General features: G+C 38.5%; 3 protein-coding genes across 3 annotated transcripts; 2 read left to right on the top strand and 1 right to left on the bottom strand.

Moving 5' to 3' along the window:
* Nucleotides 1-173: 173 nt before the first annotated feature.
* Nucleotides 174-5,191, bottom strand: LOC135622263 (uncharacterized). The gene is made up of 8 exons (XM_065123962.1): nt 4,928-5,191; nt 4,564-4,708; nt 4,270-4,438; nt 2,897-3,167; nt 2,550-2,815; nt 2,259-2,474; nt 1,824-1,932; nt 174-642 (listed from the first exon to the last, which is right to left on the bottom strand). Exons 1-8 carry the CDS (start codon nt 5,076-5,078, stop codon nt 581-583), a joined length of 1,389 nt encoding a protein of 462 aa, XP_064980034.1. The 5' UTR covers nt 5,079-5,191; the 3' UTR covers nt 174-580.
* Nucleotides 5,192-10,188: 4,997 nt separating this feature from the next.
* Nucleotides 10,189-11,403, top strand: LOC103996612 (ras-related protein RABA3). The gene is made up of 2 exons (XM_009417550.3): nt 10,189-10,730; nt 10,812-11,403. Exons 1-2 carry the CDS (start codon nt 10,423-10,425, stop codon nt 11,272-11,274), a joined length of 771 nt encoding a protein of 256 aa, XP_009415825.2. The 5' UTR covers nt 10,189-10,422; the 3' UTR covers nt 11,275-11,403.
* Nucleotides 11,404-11,739: 336 nt separating this feature from the next.
* On the top strand, nt 11,740-16,320 carry LOC135622262 (uncharacterized). Its single transcript, XM_065123961.1, has 3 exons — nt 11,740-12,952; nt 15,413-15,773; nt 15,916-16,320. The coding sequence occupies exons 1-3, from the start codon at nt 12,557-12,559 to the stop codon at nt 16,092-16,094; spliced, it is 936 nt and encodes a 311-aa protein (XP_064980033.1). The 5' UTR covers nt 11,740-12,556; the 3' UTR covers nt 16,095-16,320.
* Nucleotides 16,321-16,678: the final 358 nt, after the last annotated feature.

The following is a 16,678-nucleotide window of genomic DNA, read 5'->3' as shown; positions in this document are numbered from 1 at the left end:
AAATGAGGCAAGAGATCCTGTCCACGTTTAAAAATGCTGAATTTTCTTAAACCTGGGTAAAACATGCTGAACTAATTTCGTCAAACTAATATGGCGAGAGAAAACAATCTGTCAAATAACAGTTTGCTGTAAAAGAGAGAGAAAAAAAAGAAGGAAATGACTATCAACAGAAATAACCAAATCTAGATGCAGAAATTATTGATTATTTTCTGAATACATGATAAAGACTCGGTCATGGATAGAATCTCTAAGGACATGTCGGTCGTGAGTGAAGATAAAGAAGCAACAAAAGGATTCTAAAACAGAAAACCAATTGGGCAACTGACTGTTAACCACTACATAGAGATACTTCTGTTTTTCAGTAATCTTTTAGAAGAAAATCTAGAATAGGGAAACCTCAATATGGAGTTCTTGCATTTCCAATGTCCTCTGCCTCATAACTGCACATCCAATTGAATCCACCTAAACATAGTAACAAACTTATTTTCCATCAGATTAGTAATGACAAGAACCAAGACAAGATTGCAGTAGCATTGCCGTGAAAGACCACATTCTCGTGTGCTCCAGGTTTTATTGCTCTTCAAATGTTCAGTGGCTCCGCCTCAGCATCTCTCTCCTTCAGAGAAGTCCAATCTTCAGACTCTGCAAAGAATATCAACAATGAGAATATCACAAGGATAAAAATGGATCTCCTGCATTGACACTTGAATAGAATTTTGATGGATTTCCATAGCTGAAAGTGTACAATGGGGGGGAAGAAAAAGAAATGTTTTCTAAATCAAATAAATGGAGGCAAACTAAGTTTCCTATTTTAGTTTCTGCTGTTTGGAAATTTTTTGTTGACAATAAAGAACTGGTTCTGCAACAAAATGTTATACTTTAAACATGTAAAAGAGGGTAGCCCTATAAATGAGATTCCTGCAAGTAAGGGATCTAGGATCAATGTCCTCATCTTATCCCTGCAATCAGAGAGGCTATTACCAAGTTACTTTGAAATAGCATGCCTCAACCCGTCATTGGAATGTTGACTTGATGATCCAAAAATGATGAAAGGTCCTAAGAATCTCCAAACTAAGAATGATAATTTACAAGCACAAATATTTTTGGCTCGTGGCTCAGAGGACATTGACAAACCCTGAAAAACCATAGGGTGCACAGACTTTTTCTGATACCTGATATATGCTCATGCAACCATGAGAAGCATTTAGATCTACGATCTTTTATGCAGTATAAGAAAGTACAAAATAAGCAAAAGAATTTGTTGAATCATAAACCTATTCAAATGCAACTGACTGCTGGAGGCAGATTTGATGAAAATTTGGTTGTACCAGAGATTGGATAAAGATGATAAGCATCAAATATTTGAAAGTTTCTTGTTATTAAGATGCAAAAACATGTGGGCACTGGGCAGCATGTCTGGCAATTCGCATGTCATCTACTAGCACTATGCTTTTGGCATTTGTTTTTCTAGAAAAAAATGAAAAATGAAAATTTTAGATCGTAGATACTTTTTATGGTTTTTTTTTTTGTTGGTGGAATACTCTGCACAGTCTACAATAAGAACATAGCAAAAGGCTGATTTTTTTGTGAAATCAATAAATTATATTAATTCATCTTTTTAACTGTTTTGAATAAAAAATACTATGACTAGAAGGATGACTGCAATATACAAAATTTAAGATAATGAAGATTCAAACATTTTCAATATTTTTTGTGGCGCCCAAAAAACCAACTTTTATTTGAAGCTATGGCAGAACAGTTAAGCTAAAAGAGAGAAATCTCATGTACTGAGAAAGGATAAGAGAGGAGATTTCCTTTCTTACTTGATCTGTGGCTCTCAGCAACTATCATCAACCTCCTTTGAAGAATTGAGGCAAGGAAAAGGAAAACAGAGCACATGGCAAACATGACAGTCATAGGGAATGCATTCACCTGCAAATTGGCACTTCAACAATCATTATATGACAAATTATGATTCATATCTTCAATTTCTCAAATTAAAGCTACCATAGCTAGCATAACTATGAAACCTTTAGTTTAATTGTTCAACTAAGATATAAAATAAATGCTAATTAATATATCGTCCTAAATTTGGCAAATCATGTGACAGGAAACCTAAAAGTTAGCATCTTATGGTGCAAACACTCGAAGTGCTGAAGTAAATAAACCTTGAATTCTCACTCGTGCAAGAAACACCAAATTTTAAATGGAAATTCACTGTGAAATCAGATAATATAGCCATGTGATTGGATGCTTACATTGTATAGAACAACACACACAAATATGTTAAGGGGAATGCGGAAAAAGTTCATGATCGTGCTTCTAGCCTCTTCAGGAATGTACTGGGACCTCATCTTCATAATGGAAGGCCAAAATATTCCAACACAAGCTTCAAATGTGCAGAAGCCAAAGAGCTGAATACAACCCCCGAAAGAAATGCTTCCACCTTTGACTGTTGAGGGTGCTACTAAGAACTGCAACATATCAAAGATCAAGTTAGAACAATTGAGTGAAGGAACACGAACAAAAAGCCAGTAAGTAGGGCATACACTGGTAATAACAGGTAGAAGGAGAGTGACCGCAGCGATAGCAAATACAAGCTGCATGTAAGATTCAACTTTGGGTGCTGCGCGGGACAATAGTCGAGATGCAATGGAGCTACCCAACATTGAGGACAGCATAAATGTCGCAAAAATGAATCCGTGTGGAATGTCTTCATCATTTGGGCTTAAAGCAGGAGTCCAGAGGAAAACAAATGTATACATGGAACCTTCAAACAACGACTGTATTGCACCAAGTAACGCAATTTTCGTGTCTGAAATAGTACATTGTTCATCACACTACCGGTCGCAGCTGATTTTTTGTAAACATGAAATTGTAATACAATAATACTAACCAGAAGAAATAGCTGATGCAGCAACCTTGAACTGGGTAACTAAATTCTTGCTTTCAGAAGGATCTCCATAGTTCTCAGTCCATGTTGATAATATAACCGCCATGCCAATAGCAAGAAAACATGCGGCAGCATCAAAGGGTGCAACAGGTCCAAAACCCAAATTATCTGTCAGCAGGTTAGCAAACAACCCAGCGATAATGGCAACAAGGCCATTTCCAAGAAATATAGCTTTGGAAAATGTTATGGATAGCCACTGTGGTTCAAAACCCCTCTGTATCACAAACGTGAAACACATATAAGAAACAAAGCATGTTATGAAAAGGAGCATCTGAATTCAGATTAGCAAGTGTTGCACCAATAGTTTTCATCGCCAAGAACCAACCAACACTGACCTTGGATATGTATAGTGGTGTGAGTTTCAGACAGCAATACATAGCGTTAAAATTTCTAACTTTGACAAATTCAAGGGTATAGCACTAACAGTTGTCGCTTAATAGTCTTTTTGTAGAAGATATTTCATCTTCTGAATCAGGTTCACACGTTATGGTACAAATAAGAATACATAGAATCAGATATTTCAAAGGAAGATGCTATTGTGACATATTACTAAAAAATAAAAGGTTATAAGACTTTATCAACAAACCAAATTGTCATGACTGAAAATACAAGAATAAAATTTCTCAATGGATTTTTTCCATTCCAGAAAATGCCAAGGAAACCATCTATAATAATGAAACAAAATTAGAATTCATGTCTGGCACCAAGAATTAATGTGTAACATTACGAGCAATAATAAAAGTTTTGTATGATTCTAATATTTTTTTAGCATTTCCATGAAAGTATTTCCTACTTCATCTTTCAAGAAATTAAATAAATTAACTATTTAACTGATCCTTCCACATGGATCTTATCATCTATCGCAATCCTAATAAAATTGTTTCTACTATGGTCTTTTTCTGGTCTTTATGTCGTTTCAAAAACCTCTCTCTTCACCGGGTCCAATTTGCATAACTATGTTGCTGAGCAATTAACAAGAAATGGAAATGTATGATAACAAGACTCTTATGGAGAGCAAATAAAAGAGCCACAAAATTAAAGATGTCCATGGAAAGATATACTGGACTTGAAATTGGAAATTTTGTAGCAATTTGACCAGCTACAAACCTGACAATAACAATGTCATGGGAACATCAGCATCAGATATACAGAATAACAAAATGGGAAAAGCAAGTGAAGATCGCATGGAATTTTGTAAATCCAATACATACAATCATTATCCGTTTATGAATGAGAAACTCAAGTTTGACTCAAAGAAACATGTTACAGAAATTTCCTCGACAAAGCATATCTTAAGTCCAAAATTGGTGATTCACCTTATTGTGTTCTGCAACAAGCCATGACTCAAATGCCGAAAACAAGAGTGACGTCGCAATCCCTCCTAATATGCGTCCCAACATCAAGACCTTATACTGTGGAGAATGTTTGGTGATGCAACTGAGGATATAAGTGATACAATACGTCACAGAAGCTCTCTTCCGACCCCTGCCGTTTTCAAACACAAAGAAGAGAAAAAAGGCCCAAGATCACCAGATGAGGACGAACACAAAGGATTTATTTTTTATCTATGAAAAAGCAGCAAATCGATCCCCATTGGAGGGAGTCCTTACTGCTTGTCCGCCAGAGATCCGACGATGGTCCCGAACAGCATGGAAGATCCGAAGCCGGCGATGAAGAGGCGACCGATGTCTCCCTTCCCATATCCATACTGGCTGTAGAGGTAGTACACGTACGGACCCTGCAACCAATCTCCGGCTGCCTCCGTGAAGAAAAGGGAGAAAAGGTCAAGAATGTGCAGAATTCATCTAAATAACACACGGAATCTGATTGAACAATCTATCACGGTAAATGAGGGGTAGAGATCTAAGCATAACACGATCGGAACAGATCAGATCTGCACGATGTGAGGGAGAACGATGAGATGAGAAATCTAGAGAAAGGGAAGGGGGGGGGCGGGCGGTGGGGTGAACGCACCCATCATGAGGGAATAGACAAGGAGGTAGTTGTTCTTGAACGAGTTGAAGGCGGAGGAGGTGGCGGCGCGGTCCCTGTTGGTCTTGCTCATCTCCAGGGCCACCACCACCGCAGCGAGCCCGCCGAAGAGCAGCCAGTAGAAGGCCTCCATTCTCCGGCACGCTTCACCTCACAGCGTTGCAGGAGGAGAGAGGGAACGGCGAAGGAGTAGAACGAGGAGGGTGCGAGTGAAGTGAACCGAAGATAGGCTTCCTATTTGGTGTTAGATTGGGGATTTGATTATTGTAGATAGTTTTGGTTCAAAAGTATTTTCTTTGGTTCGATTGATCAAGTAATATTTTAATTTAAAAAAATAATCAATAATTATTAAACCAACTTAATGTTATAAATGTTATGAACTTAATTTCATAAATCCAATTGAATTTAATTCAAGTAAACTAATTTATTTAAAAATAAATATTTTTAAAAAATTACTTGAAGTTACAAATGGAGTAATGGAATTAGTTTAACTAATTTTGAATCAGTTTAATTAGGTAGGTCTGAATTGATTCCGATTCGGACTATCTTATTTTAATCGAACCGGACCAAAAAAATTGATCCGGTTGGATTCGATTTGAACTAGTTTGGATATTTAATATCCTAAGCCCTTAATCATTCAAAATGATTAATAAAACCGACTTAAGATCTCAATTTTACAAATGAGCTTAATGATGTGAGTTTAATTTTATAAATCTTATTGTATTGGCCTTGTTAGACTAAGATTTTTAATTTAGTTTAATTGAGAACTAATTTATTTGATATATATATATATATATAATCATAAATCGATTAATCGAATTGAATTAATCAGTTTTGAATTGGCTCAAGTAGATTCAAATCGATTTAAACTATTTTAATTTAATAAATCAAATTTAAAAAATAATTTAGGGACTCAGAATGGATTTGAATAATCTTAGTCTTACCTAATTATAAATTGAAAAGCTATGTGATATTTAGCTTTCGGTAACTAATAACAAAAAAAAACTAATATCATTTCTCTGTTCGTTACTTAAAAAGAATTAGTAATCCTTAATTCATATATCAATCGAGCCAGAACATAAGCTAGTGACAATTCCACAATTGGAGTCTATGAATAATATATTTATATTATTTCCATATAGACTTAATTCTTATTATTTAGATTTTATACGATAATTACCCCATCATCAATATCTCTATGTAACATGAATAAAATCATGACGTCACGTGGACATATCTTAGTATCATAGATATCTTGATGTTAACACCTTAATATCATATTATAGACCTTAATATCGTATTAATATTTTAATACGTAATTGAGTGGGTTAGACATTATCACGTCTTGGTTTCGATGTCCTATGATCATAACTAAGTTTGAAAGAAATGCTCCACCTTTTTATAATTTGGTGTCTACTAAGAAGATAATGATATTGAAAGCCCACTATAAAAAGGCTCTTCACATGCATTTCAAGAAATGAATATTTTCCTATTAAAAATATAATCATATCATCTAAAATAATTATTAACTTAAGCTTCGAATAAGTTTTATTATGAATCTCTTCACACATCGGTTTCGACATAGTTTAGAAGTGAATATAAATGAAATCGATTGATATAGAAAGACTTCAATTGACTTTCAATCAACATTCAACTCAGATAATTAAAATCTGACTTAACACAAATATTCTTATGCTTTGGCTTTGACTTATAAGATATTTTAGTTATATATATATATATATATATATAAAATTAAATGAACGAGATAATTTAACCTTAAATCAGCAGCATCTGGTATTTGTATAAAAACCTAAAATAAAGACTCAAAATTAACATTTAGATATGATTATAGTATCATAATGTTGGATGGATAATGATACCTATGGTTTCAATTTACGATTAAAGAAAGAATAGTTGGACTTGATGAAGTTTTATGAAACTTCATTAAATTATTTATTTACAATTATTTAATTAATAATCAAGATTTAGCATATTCAAGTGAAAGACTCGTTGTATCTTGTAGTGCTTTAAGGTTGCTTTTATTCTCATTGACCAAAAACCCATCTCTATTTGATTCATTAGGTATATATCTCTAAAATAAATATTATAATCTTTTTCTATTACTATTTAGCATAAACCTTTACTATGTATGCACATGGAATAGCCAAATATTCTATGGTGGTACATAAAAGGATAATCAGTCTAAAACAATGGTTAATAAATGATCTATCTATAAATATTTCATAGAATATTTTCTCTTATTAATCTAATATAAAAAGTTATCTTAGGCTTAATAACCAAAATCAATTAATTATTTTATTAAATTTATTTTACTATTGTTGGGACTAACTCCAACATTGTCCAATTGACACAGGAGTTTTCAACAAGTACTCAATATATTATTTTCAGGATAAGTATTCAATAAGGGCCTGATACATTATTCTTAGAGTAAGCATCTAACATGTCTCTGCTTGTAAGATGACTATCTAAGTAGAGGACCCTAAGACAATCACCTCAGCAAGTACTCGAGGCAATCATTATCTTAGTAAAACACTATGAGACAACCAATTCGACATAAAATCCCAAGCAACCACCTCGATAGAGTATTAGAAAAATCATATTAGTAGAATGCTCAAGGCAAGTACCTTGGCTAACACTCAACCTAACAAAAACAACTAAACAGGAGGCCTTAGGGCTTCCTTATAACCCACATAGCCTAGAGCCCTTCACAAGAGATCTCATAATACACATTCAAAAGGGATGAATGATAGAGGTAATCTTCTTTGCCATAGCAAATCGACACGTAATAGTATATGTGATAATATAGTCAATGGTGAGGAGGTAATACATGGCCCATAATCGAGCTAAGTGGACATCAATCCAAAAGGATGATTAGAAACGTTCTGCATAATATTTTTTTTATTAACCCACTATAAAAAAATACCTTATACAAGTTAATTGAGCTTAATTATTTTTTACTAAATTTATTTTTTTCTCGTTGAAACTTACTTAAACATCGATGGGACTAAAATAAAAAATCTATATGATGTTAGTTTATGTATGTATCATCTATGACACGTTCCGAATCCTTCTCGATTCTCAAAAAGTATTCCAATTATCTTGATAAATATCTGACACATCTTATGTATACGAGCCTAAATCATATCGAGCTAATTCGAATATTAACATTATCTTTTAACGTGACTCAACAAAACTCTTTTCACTTATGTGCGGCCCAATATGGTTAGACCATCCAAATAATTTTTATTTTTTTATAAGATAATATATAGTTACTTATTGATCGGAGAGTTATAAATAAAGATATAATAAAGAGTCAAAAGCTATTGCTTTCATAGAAAGATCCTTTAGAATCGTCGTGACTTATAGAACTCACACTAGTGAGATGGTATCCATCTTAATATTAGAAAAGGCATCGACTCCCCCGACTTGATCCTTTTAACGATGGCTATATTCAACGTCGTATTATCGGGGAGTCAGTGAAACCAAACGATGACTTCTCTCTTAAGCCTCCTTTTAGGATCCTTTTCGAAAACAAATAGTACAAGATTGATATTGGAACCGCTAATTCCTCGTGGCTTTTAGAATGAACACCAGCTTATCTCACATCATAAGGTCTACATTGTTTTTTGTTCGCGATTGTTGGTATATTGTGTCCATTTGATATTGAGAACAGTTCAAATTTTAAGTTTGAAAGGCACAAAAAATGTCGAGAGAACCGAAGCTAATGGATTAGCTGAAATATTTGTTTATTTAGTGCAAAGAAACAAAGATGTGAGGAAAATGATGCAACTTCTATTTCTTCCCAAAAAAAAGAAAAAGAAAAAGGTACATTGATGTGCACTACTAAGGTGATGATTCCAATGGTGTTATTGCGCCTCGTCTCCATCAGTGCATTAGTACTATTAATGTAGATAAAGTAGGTACGCCTCCTCTTATAATGATCCTAATTCGAGCGAAAGTAGGTAGCCAAAACCAAACCTCGATGGATGTCATCCTTGATTGTGAATCTTAAAGATTATTATTTGATAGGAATGGAAACAAAATATATGGGAAAGAGTAGCTTTAATAGACTTGCATCCGATAATAGATTATCTATGTGGAACGGTTGGTATCCAAAGGGGTTCTTATTATATTACAATTTGATCCTCAAATAAAATGTGCATCCAAACGTTTTATAACAATTTTTTTTTTCCTCTCATGTCTGCTCCACCCATACAACATTTGATAGCACTATTCGTATATTTTAAATATAATATATGGTTACATTTTATTTTTTTCAAAATATAAGCCTTGTATTTTTATCGGTCGACCAAATATCTTGCTAAAATATCTTAAAATTCTAAGATATTTTAATTTATCTTGCTAAAATTATTATTATAGATATTTTCAAGTATACATAACAAAACCACTTTATAGTGAATATATATATATATATATATATATATATATATATATATATATATATCAAGAAAGAAAGTAAAATTGTATTATTCTTCTCGGAGCTAAACAATACACAACTCAACCTAAGATGCTATTCATCCTTCCATAGTACACTTGTTTTCAAGTGTTTAGCAAACATACCAAGCACGTTAAAATACAAAAAAATATTTCTTTGTTTAAAACATTCACCTGTACTGAAGAAGACAGAGGGTGAAGAAGAAGCTGAGGAGGAGGGTTTGGGGATTTGATCTGAATCGATACAAAGATTTTTATATGGGTAAAATTGATGTCTACAAAAAAAAAAAAAAGTCAAATAAATAAATGATTTATAAGAGATATCATATGATTAAAAAATAAATATGAGGATTTTATTTGGTAAATTATCTTCTTCTTTCTTTTTGTTTTGTTCTTTTTCGGACGTCAGTGCCCACCATTGAGGCTAAGAATGGTAGGTTTGGGTTCTCAATCAAGATCTCAATTGATGCACAGGGACTCATCTGCATGCACACTGCTCTCTCTCTCTCTGCTATTTGTCTTTGTTTTCAGAATCGTCACACAGCAGTAGAAGCACAGTGATGGGGGGGTCCTCCTGGTTGGTCTTCAGCCTCATCTCAACGGCTAGTTGCAGCGAGTAAAGAAGGGAGCAGGAGGAGTCGGTGGTTTCCATCCATTCCCATCATCCCTCTTCTCTGTTAAAGCTTGGCTATAACTTAGCAGCTTCTCTAACCCTCCTCGCACTCATGTTGTCTCCCCATTTGCTTAGGAATAGTTTTGGGAAGGACAGGGTGAGTTGCTGGCCATGGTGCATTGGATACAGCAAAGTCACTCGCTTTCTACCAAGTGTTGATGCTCTCCATGGTCATCGAATACTAGTTGCATTAGTTCTTGGCATCATTGTCATCCACTTTTGGATGGGGCCGCTGGTGCTACCTGCTTCTTTTAAAGAAGAAGACTTCTTTTCTAAGGCAGCATCATCAATATATGCCACCTAATTCCTGGGTGATGTTTCTCTATTAATGCTTGTGTATCCTCCTCCCCTTCCCGAGCCCAGCTTCCGACAGCAGCCACAACAAGAATCGGAAGAGGCGACAGCGATGGAAGACGAGTGGGGTGCGGAGAGGGCGGCGGAGATCGACTACGTGTTCAAGGTAGTGGTGATCGGCGACTCGGCCGTCGGGAAGACGCAGTTGCTGTCGAGGTTCACCAAGGACGAGTTCTGCTTCGACTCCAAGTCCACCATCGGCATCGAGTTCCAGACTCGAACCATCGTGCTCAACCGCAAGCGCATCAAGGCCCAAATCTGGGACACTGCCGGCCAGGAGAGGTATATCTCTCCATCCCCTTCCTCCTCCGGTCCAGTAGGAGTTGCGTGACTCGGCTTCCAGTGATGTAACCCCAAGTGCAGGTACCGAGCGGTCACGAGTGCTTACTACAGAGGAGCTCTCGGTGCCATGCTGGTGTACGACATCACCAAAAGGCCGACGTTCGATCACGTGGCGAGGTGGGTGGAGGAACTGCGAGCGAACGCGGACAAGGCCATCGTCATCATGTTGATCGGGAACAAGTCCGACCTCGCTGAAAAAAGGGCGGTGTCCACCGAGGACGCCGTGGAGTTTGCGGAGGAACAAGGGCTGTTCTTCTCGGAGGCGTCTGCACTCAGTGGCGACAACGTGGAGAGCGCGTTCTTGAGGCTGATAGAGGAAATCCATGGAGTGGTGTCAAGGAAGGACTTGGAGAGCGACGAAGGCAGCAGAGACGGTGGGAACGATCTGCTGAGACTGAAGGGGAACAAGGTGTCGGTTCTTTCTGAGGTCTCAATGATGGAAACCAGTGCCCTGAGAAAAGGAACTCGGTGTGCTTGTTCCTGACATGGCCAGGACGCAGAAATCATAGCGCCCATGAAGAGGTTTGAGAGGGAAAGGAATGAATGGTTGATTGTGCTTTTCTCAACTGTTAGTCAAGTTTTCTGCATATCGATAGTTTCATTTTTCGCTTTATGGACTGAGAATAATAGTACGAAAGCATCATTATATTGCAAACTCTGTTTCATCAGTGTTAATTGATAAATAAAAGATGTGGTGGTACCTATCAAACGACAACATGATGTTGATGTTAAAAATAATAAACCAATGTATATACATACATACACTTAGCATTTTCCAATTAGTAGAGTTATTGAAAAATCTGCTTCAACAACAAAAAAGAAAGAAAAAGGGAAAATAAAATGATCAGAAGAAACAACAAAGGCTAACCGATGATTTCCTGGGTGGGGTTGAGTTGCTCTACTTTGGGTCTTCCCGGGTCAACTCACTCCGTGTCCATTGGGTTGAAGTGCTCGACTCGCCTAACTCGCTCCAGGACGACCCATCCCATCCCTGGGCTTCTCGTCCTCGGCCCCCTCCTCGCCGATCTCTGTCTCCGCCAGCTGGAACCGCCGACGTCCTCCACCGCGGCCCGCAACCATGTCGTACACCCTCGCCTTTAATTCCTCCGGCAAGCATGCGTGAGGCGGCGAGGACGCGAAGTCAGGGACGCTCCCCGGGCCGTGCCTCATGCCAACGACCACGTAGCCGTAGCCCGGGAGAACGGTGTTGTCGATGAGGATCGGGGTGGCGCTGCGGAGAAAGAGGCCGTCGAGGGTCTCTCCGGCGGCGAGGTGTGACTTGATGCTCCGGGAAGAGGCGTCCGACTCCAGCGGCAACGACGACGACCGAATAGGTGCAAGCAAGGGTTTTTTGGGCGGGGATGAAAATGGCGGTGGTGAGGGCTCGGCTGGATCCGCGGGGCGTGAGGATCGATGGAGGGTTTTGGAGTGGTAGGGTTTCTGCAGGCAAGGAGACGAGGGTTTGCTTTGGGTTTCCCAGCGTTAGCTGCCGCCGTCAAAGACAGAGAGGCGGCCGTTCCTTCTGATCTCTAGAGAGAGACTCCCGTCCGTGGACGGGCCGGTACGCCGACAGAGAGGCGGGCGGATATGCAGCACGTAAAACGGGGCCCACATAAGTGCCATCGATTTCCCATCCAAAATGCGGGTAACTGATGCGAGTGCGTCTAAACGGGTAGGAAAAGCATCGCCAGAAGAGGCTCTTAGCCCGCTTCGTATCATATCCGGTGACAGCTCGAGCCCGGAGTCTCTCCGCTACAGATTTTGTGATGCCGCCTCCGGCATCCGCAATCCCACAGTTCCGCTGCGTGTCATCCTCCCTCCTCCGCTCAAGAAATCTAATCTCCACCGACCCTCACCATATCCACCGCCCCAAACCAATTTCAAGCTTAAATCTTCTCTCCTCCTCCTCTTCTCCTCCGCGACGGTGGCGATGCGGCGCCAACTCCGAGGGGACGGGGTCGCGCCCGGAGGAGGAGGCGCTTTCGGGCATGGTGGACGAGCTGCTGAGGAGGGAGGAGAACAAGGCCCTACTCGACGGGCTCGAGGAGGCCTCCGCCAGGGTGGAGCGGGCGAGGGAGGCTCTCGCGGACATCGAGCGCCGGGCAGCCGACGTCTTGAGGGCTAAGGAGTACATGCGCCAGCTCCAAAATCGCGAGGCGGAGGTGAGCTCTCTCTTTGCCCTGTTATATGACTTCATGCATCCAGTCATTTGAGCCGTCAAGTTATTTGATTAATTGATTCACCCTTTGAAGTTGTCATGCTTAATGTGTGTATATCAACATAAATTGTGCGGTTCATATGTTGGCCATGTAAATAGTTGACGAAATGCCCAATGATTTTTTTGACCACCACGGGCTTCCATGAGGAAGCATTGTCATCATTTTTAAGTAAAATATAAAAAGAAAAAAATAACTACCTTATTGAAATAAATCAGATAAGTCCATCACATTCTTTTGTTCATTTTACAATCTGCAAAGGGCTTCTTGCTTGAGAACCAGCTTTCACTTCCATAATCAGGATCACCACTTGTTCCAACACCATGATCATATTTTTTTTCCTCTACTTAAGCTTAGAAAATTTTGAACACTTTAACTTGTCATATATAGCCACCAGCCTGAAGGATAGCCAATTGTCTACACCTTTGCAAAGGCTCACTCTTTGGAACCAGAATATCAAACCATTATCACAAATTGGTTGCCTGAGCAAATGTATTTTTTCTTCACTGATAACTTTAATTTGCATACTGCAGAGTGTTTCTAACTTAAAAACCAGCTTCACATCCATAAGCTTGGTTGCTCTCCCAAACAGCGTGGTATACACAATTTTCCTTCTTGTTCTTGGATAAAATTGACCTATTAAACTTGTCAATTATGTACCACCAGCTCACAAAGGCAGTCAATTTTTTGTACCTCGTCTAGGCCTTTGCAAAATCTCAATCTTTTGACTGTTATGGCCTTTTGGCTTTCCTGAGCAAAATGTTTCACATTGTTGACAGCTAGAAGATCTCAACAGATGACCTTCATGTAATTTGCTATAACAGTACCTCTTCATTAAAAAAGAATCTAGTTCTTGGACCCCTTATGCACCACAGTTGTGGGTGGTACCTTTATGTTGTAAGCAGAATGTAGCACTGCCCTTGCATGATCTATTGACCATTTCTTGTTTCAGATTACCAATTGCTATCACACTTATTTACGAAGAAATTATTGTAAAAAACCTCATAAAGTAACTTTATTAACCTAATGAATTACAGACATGAAGCTCTGCCATTAGCCTCAGCACAGAAGAATATAGAAAATATAATTTTGTTATAACCCTCTTTATTTAGTTGAAGATTAAAGTATAGGATGTTATTTGGAATCTAACGACCCAAGGATGGACTTCAAAAGCAATGATGATCCAGGAAGAAGAAACTATGGATATATGTGAGATAATTAGTTTGCTATCAGTGGCGAGATGGCACCTTGTTTTAGATGCATAGGGGTTACTAGACCCTTGTGCTATCTTCCACATAGAACATTGATGATTTTTGACTTATGCCAAACATCACTTGCTAAAAACCTCTTTGAGGACTTATGCCAAGTGTCACTTATGTTCTCTGAGATCTGTACTGCTTGTGATCTGCTTGTGCAAGCCATTGCCATAACTACTCATGATCTCTGGCACTTTGTGCAGAGTGTAGGGACTGTGGAGAAACCTATCCCTGCCAGCAGATGGCCAAATCTAGGTCTAACAATTTTCCCTTATCCTCAATTTATTCAGCTTTGGCAGGTGTGCTTCTATTGGCTGGCTGCTGCCACCAATAAAATAATCTTCTTGGTTGCATATAAGAGGGCCCTCTAATTAGCTCCTTTGCATCGACCGCTGCATTCCACCCAAGCATCAAAGGGGGCTCTGGCGACATGAACTCTGGTGAATCCATAGGTGTTTTTCCTTCACTTTTAGGGCACTCACTCTGATGCCTTCACCCTCTACATGACATCCAACTAAATTAATCCATATGGTTGCCTTCTTGATGACATAGTTCTCTAGCACGAATCAGTAGAAGGAAACCAGGAAATTCAAAGATTAATTTAAAATAAGGACATAGGAAGTGGGTCAAAAAAATTAGAGCATTATGATTGCATGCCCACTAAAAAAATGAATTCAGATAAAGAATAGCAAGAAGGCTAAGAAACTAGCTTTTGTTTTGTTCATTTCAAAGATATTTGTCCAATTTATATTCAACAGGAGAAAGCCATCTTACATAAATAAACTTTTAGCAGCCGTCTGTGAGTGCAAGAGATTGTGAAGAGTTGTGACTGATTGAATCTCACCTTTTTTAGCTGCCGACTTCCCTTCTTTTTAGAAGTTTGAGCCTTTTGAATTAGTCTTTATCAGGTGAGGAGATGGGGTTTCTTAACAGATGAGAAATAGATGTCCACACAACCGATATAACATGAGGACTCTTTTAGCAGAAGAAACGAACCAAAATAGTAAGAACTATATGTAGATTATTTGGAAGTGAGACACAATATTCCAAACTCTTCATTTGTGCTATAAGCTGATTTAAGATGCATCTTTTTTGTCATTTGTGCAATTGAATGGATTATTTCTTATTTTACTTCCCTTGTCCTGTTAAGATTGCACAATCTCAAAGGGAATTGTTAGAAGCAAGGGCAAAGGTGGAAGAAGCTCAGCGATCCCTGTCAGCGAATACGGATGACAGCAATAATTCTGATATTGTCTTCGAAGACATTAACAAAGAGAAAGAGAGATTAGAATCTGCAAAGGCTGCTGTAGTTTCATCTGTGGTTGGCACACTTGCTGGTGTCCCTATATATCTGTATCAAGCTACTAGCGTCCCTCAAGTTATTCTTGACTTGGCAGTCATTTCTATTAGCTGTGCTTTATTTGGAGTTACGTTTCGGTACACGGTAAGACAAGACCTGGATAATCTTCAACTCAAAACAGGGACATGTGCGGCCTTTGGTTTAATCAAGGGTATGAATCTCCCAGTCATTGCGATGCTCTGAATACGAGTTAGCATATACGCATTCTTTATTGCTCATGTGGTTTATATTTCCCTAAAATTGCAAGTGCACACTAAGGATTCGAAGTTGAATGGCGGTGCATGAATTTGCAGGGCTTTCGGCAGCTGAGACTGGGAGGATTCTGAAACTGGATGCTGAAACTTTCATCTCATTTTCAATTGATGGAGCAGTGTATGTGTCAGAGAATATCTTTGTCTTTCTTGCTGCTGCTGTTGCTCTCGACTTCTGCTTTAAGATGAGGGTATTAAGTCCTTTTCCAACAAGGAGATAGACCAAGCAAATTGAGATTGCAGATTGAAGCTAGTCTTTGCTGTTTTACATAATTGATACAGTGAATGCGAAGCCTGTATCATCTTTTATATTCTCGTTCATTGAATGAAGCCATTGTTATGACAACAACAAATGTCTCTAGTGCCACTGCAGGCAGGTCTCTAACACTGTGTAATCGAAGAATCTGATGTGCATATCAAGAACTTCTGTGAACTTGTTTGATGCTATGCGCATTGGATTCCTTTCAACATAGATCAATATTTGAATCCAACCAAGGTCTTTACATGGCCAACCTACACTGCTGTTATATCTATTTACCCATCCCTCTCACCAGTCACCACCCAAACACAACCATCATCACCACCACATAGCAGCAGCAACACAACAACAACAAAGACAAGATACCAAAAAAGGCAAAAAAAAAAGGAAAAAGGGAGCTAATTCTCGAACTTAGAGGCTCACAATGCAAGATGGAAAACCCCTGCAGTGTGGGGCTTCAACTTGTAAAGATGATTGTCTATAAAGTGGGTGGATGTCAAGGCCACTTTTGAGAGTGGATCCCATTACCCATATCTGCAGCAGATG

The sequence above is a fragment of the Musa acuminata genome, chromosome BXJ2-9, assembly GCF_036884655.1.
Source record: "Musa acuminata AAA Group cultivar baxijiao chromosome BXJ2-9, Cavendish_Baxijiao_AAA, whole genome shotgun sequence".
In the NCBI taxonomy this organism is placed as follows: Eukaryota; Viridiplantae; Streptophyta; class Magnoliopsida; order Zingiberales; family Musaceae; genus Musa; species Musa acuminata.
This window is presented reverse-complemented; position numbering and strand designations above follow the sequence as displayed.

Bases quoted from the DNA above. Each gene is read 5' to 3' on its own strand.
- LOC135622262 (XM_065123961.1), top strand. From the start codon at position 12,557: ATGCCGCCTCCGGCATCCGCAATCCCACAGTTCCGCTGCGTGTCATCC. The intron at 12,953-15,412 runs GTGAGCTCTCTC...TGTCCTGTTAAG, and splicing joins TCCAAAATCGCGAGGCGGAG to ATTGCACAATCTCAAAGGGA. The intron at 15,774-15,915 runs GTATGAATCTCC...ATGAATTTGCAG, and splicing joins GGCCTTTGGTTTAATCAAGG to GGCTTTCGGCAGCTGAGACT.
- LOC103996612 (XM_009417550.3), top strand. From the start codon at position 10,423: ATGCTTGTGTATCCTCCTCCCCTTCCCGAGCCCAGCTTCCGACAGCAG. The intron at 10,731-10,811 runs GTATATCTCTCC...CCCCAAGTGCAG, and splicing joins GACACTGCCGGCCAGGAGAG to GTACCGAGCGGTCACGAGTG.
- LOC135622263 (XM_065123962.1), bottom strand. From the start codon at position 5,078: ATGGAGGCCTTCTACTGGCTGCTCTTCGGCGGGCTCGCTGCGGTGGTG. The intron at 3,168-4,269 runs GTGAATCACCAA...TTTGTGATACAG, and splicing joins TTGTTGCAGAACACAATAAG to AGGGGTTTTGAACCACAGTG. The intron at 2,816-2,896 runs GTTAGTATTATT...GTACTATTTCAG, and splicing joins TGCATCAGCTATTTCTTCTG to ACACGAAAATTGCGTTACTT.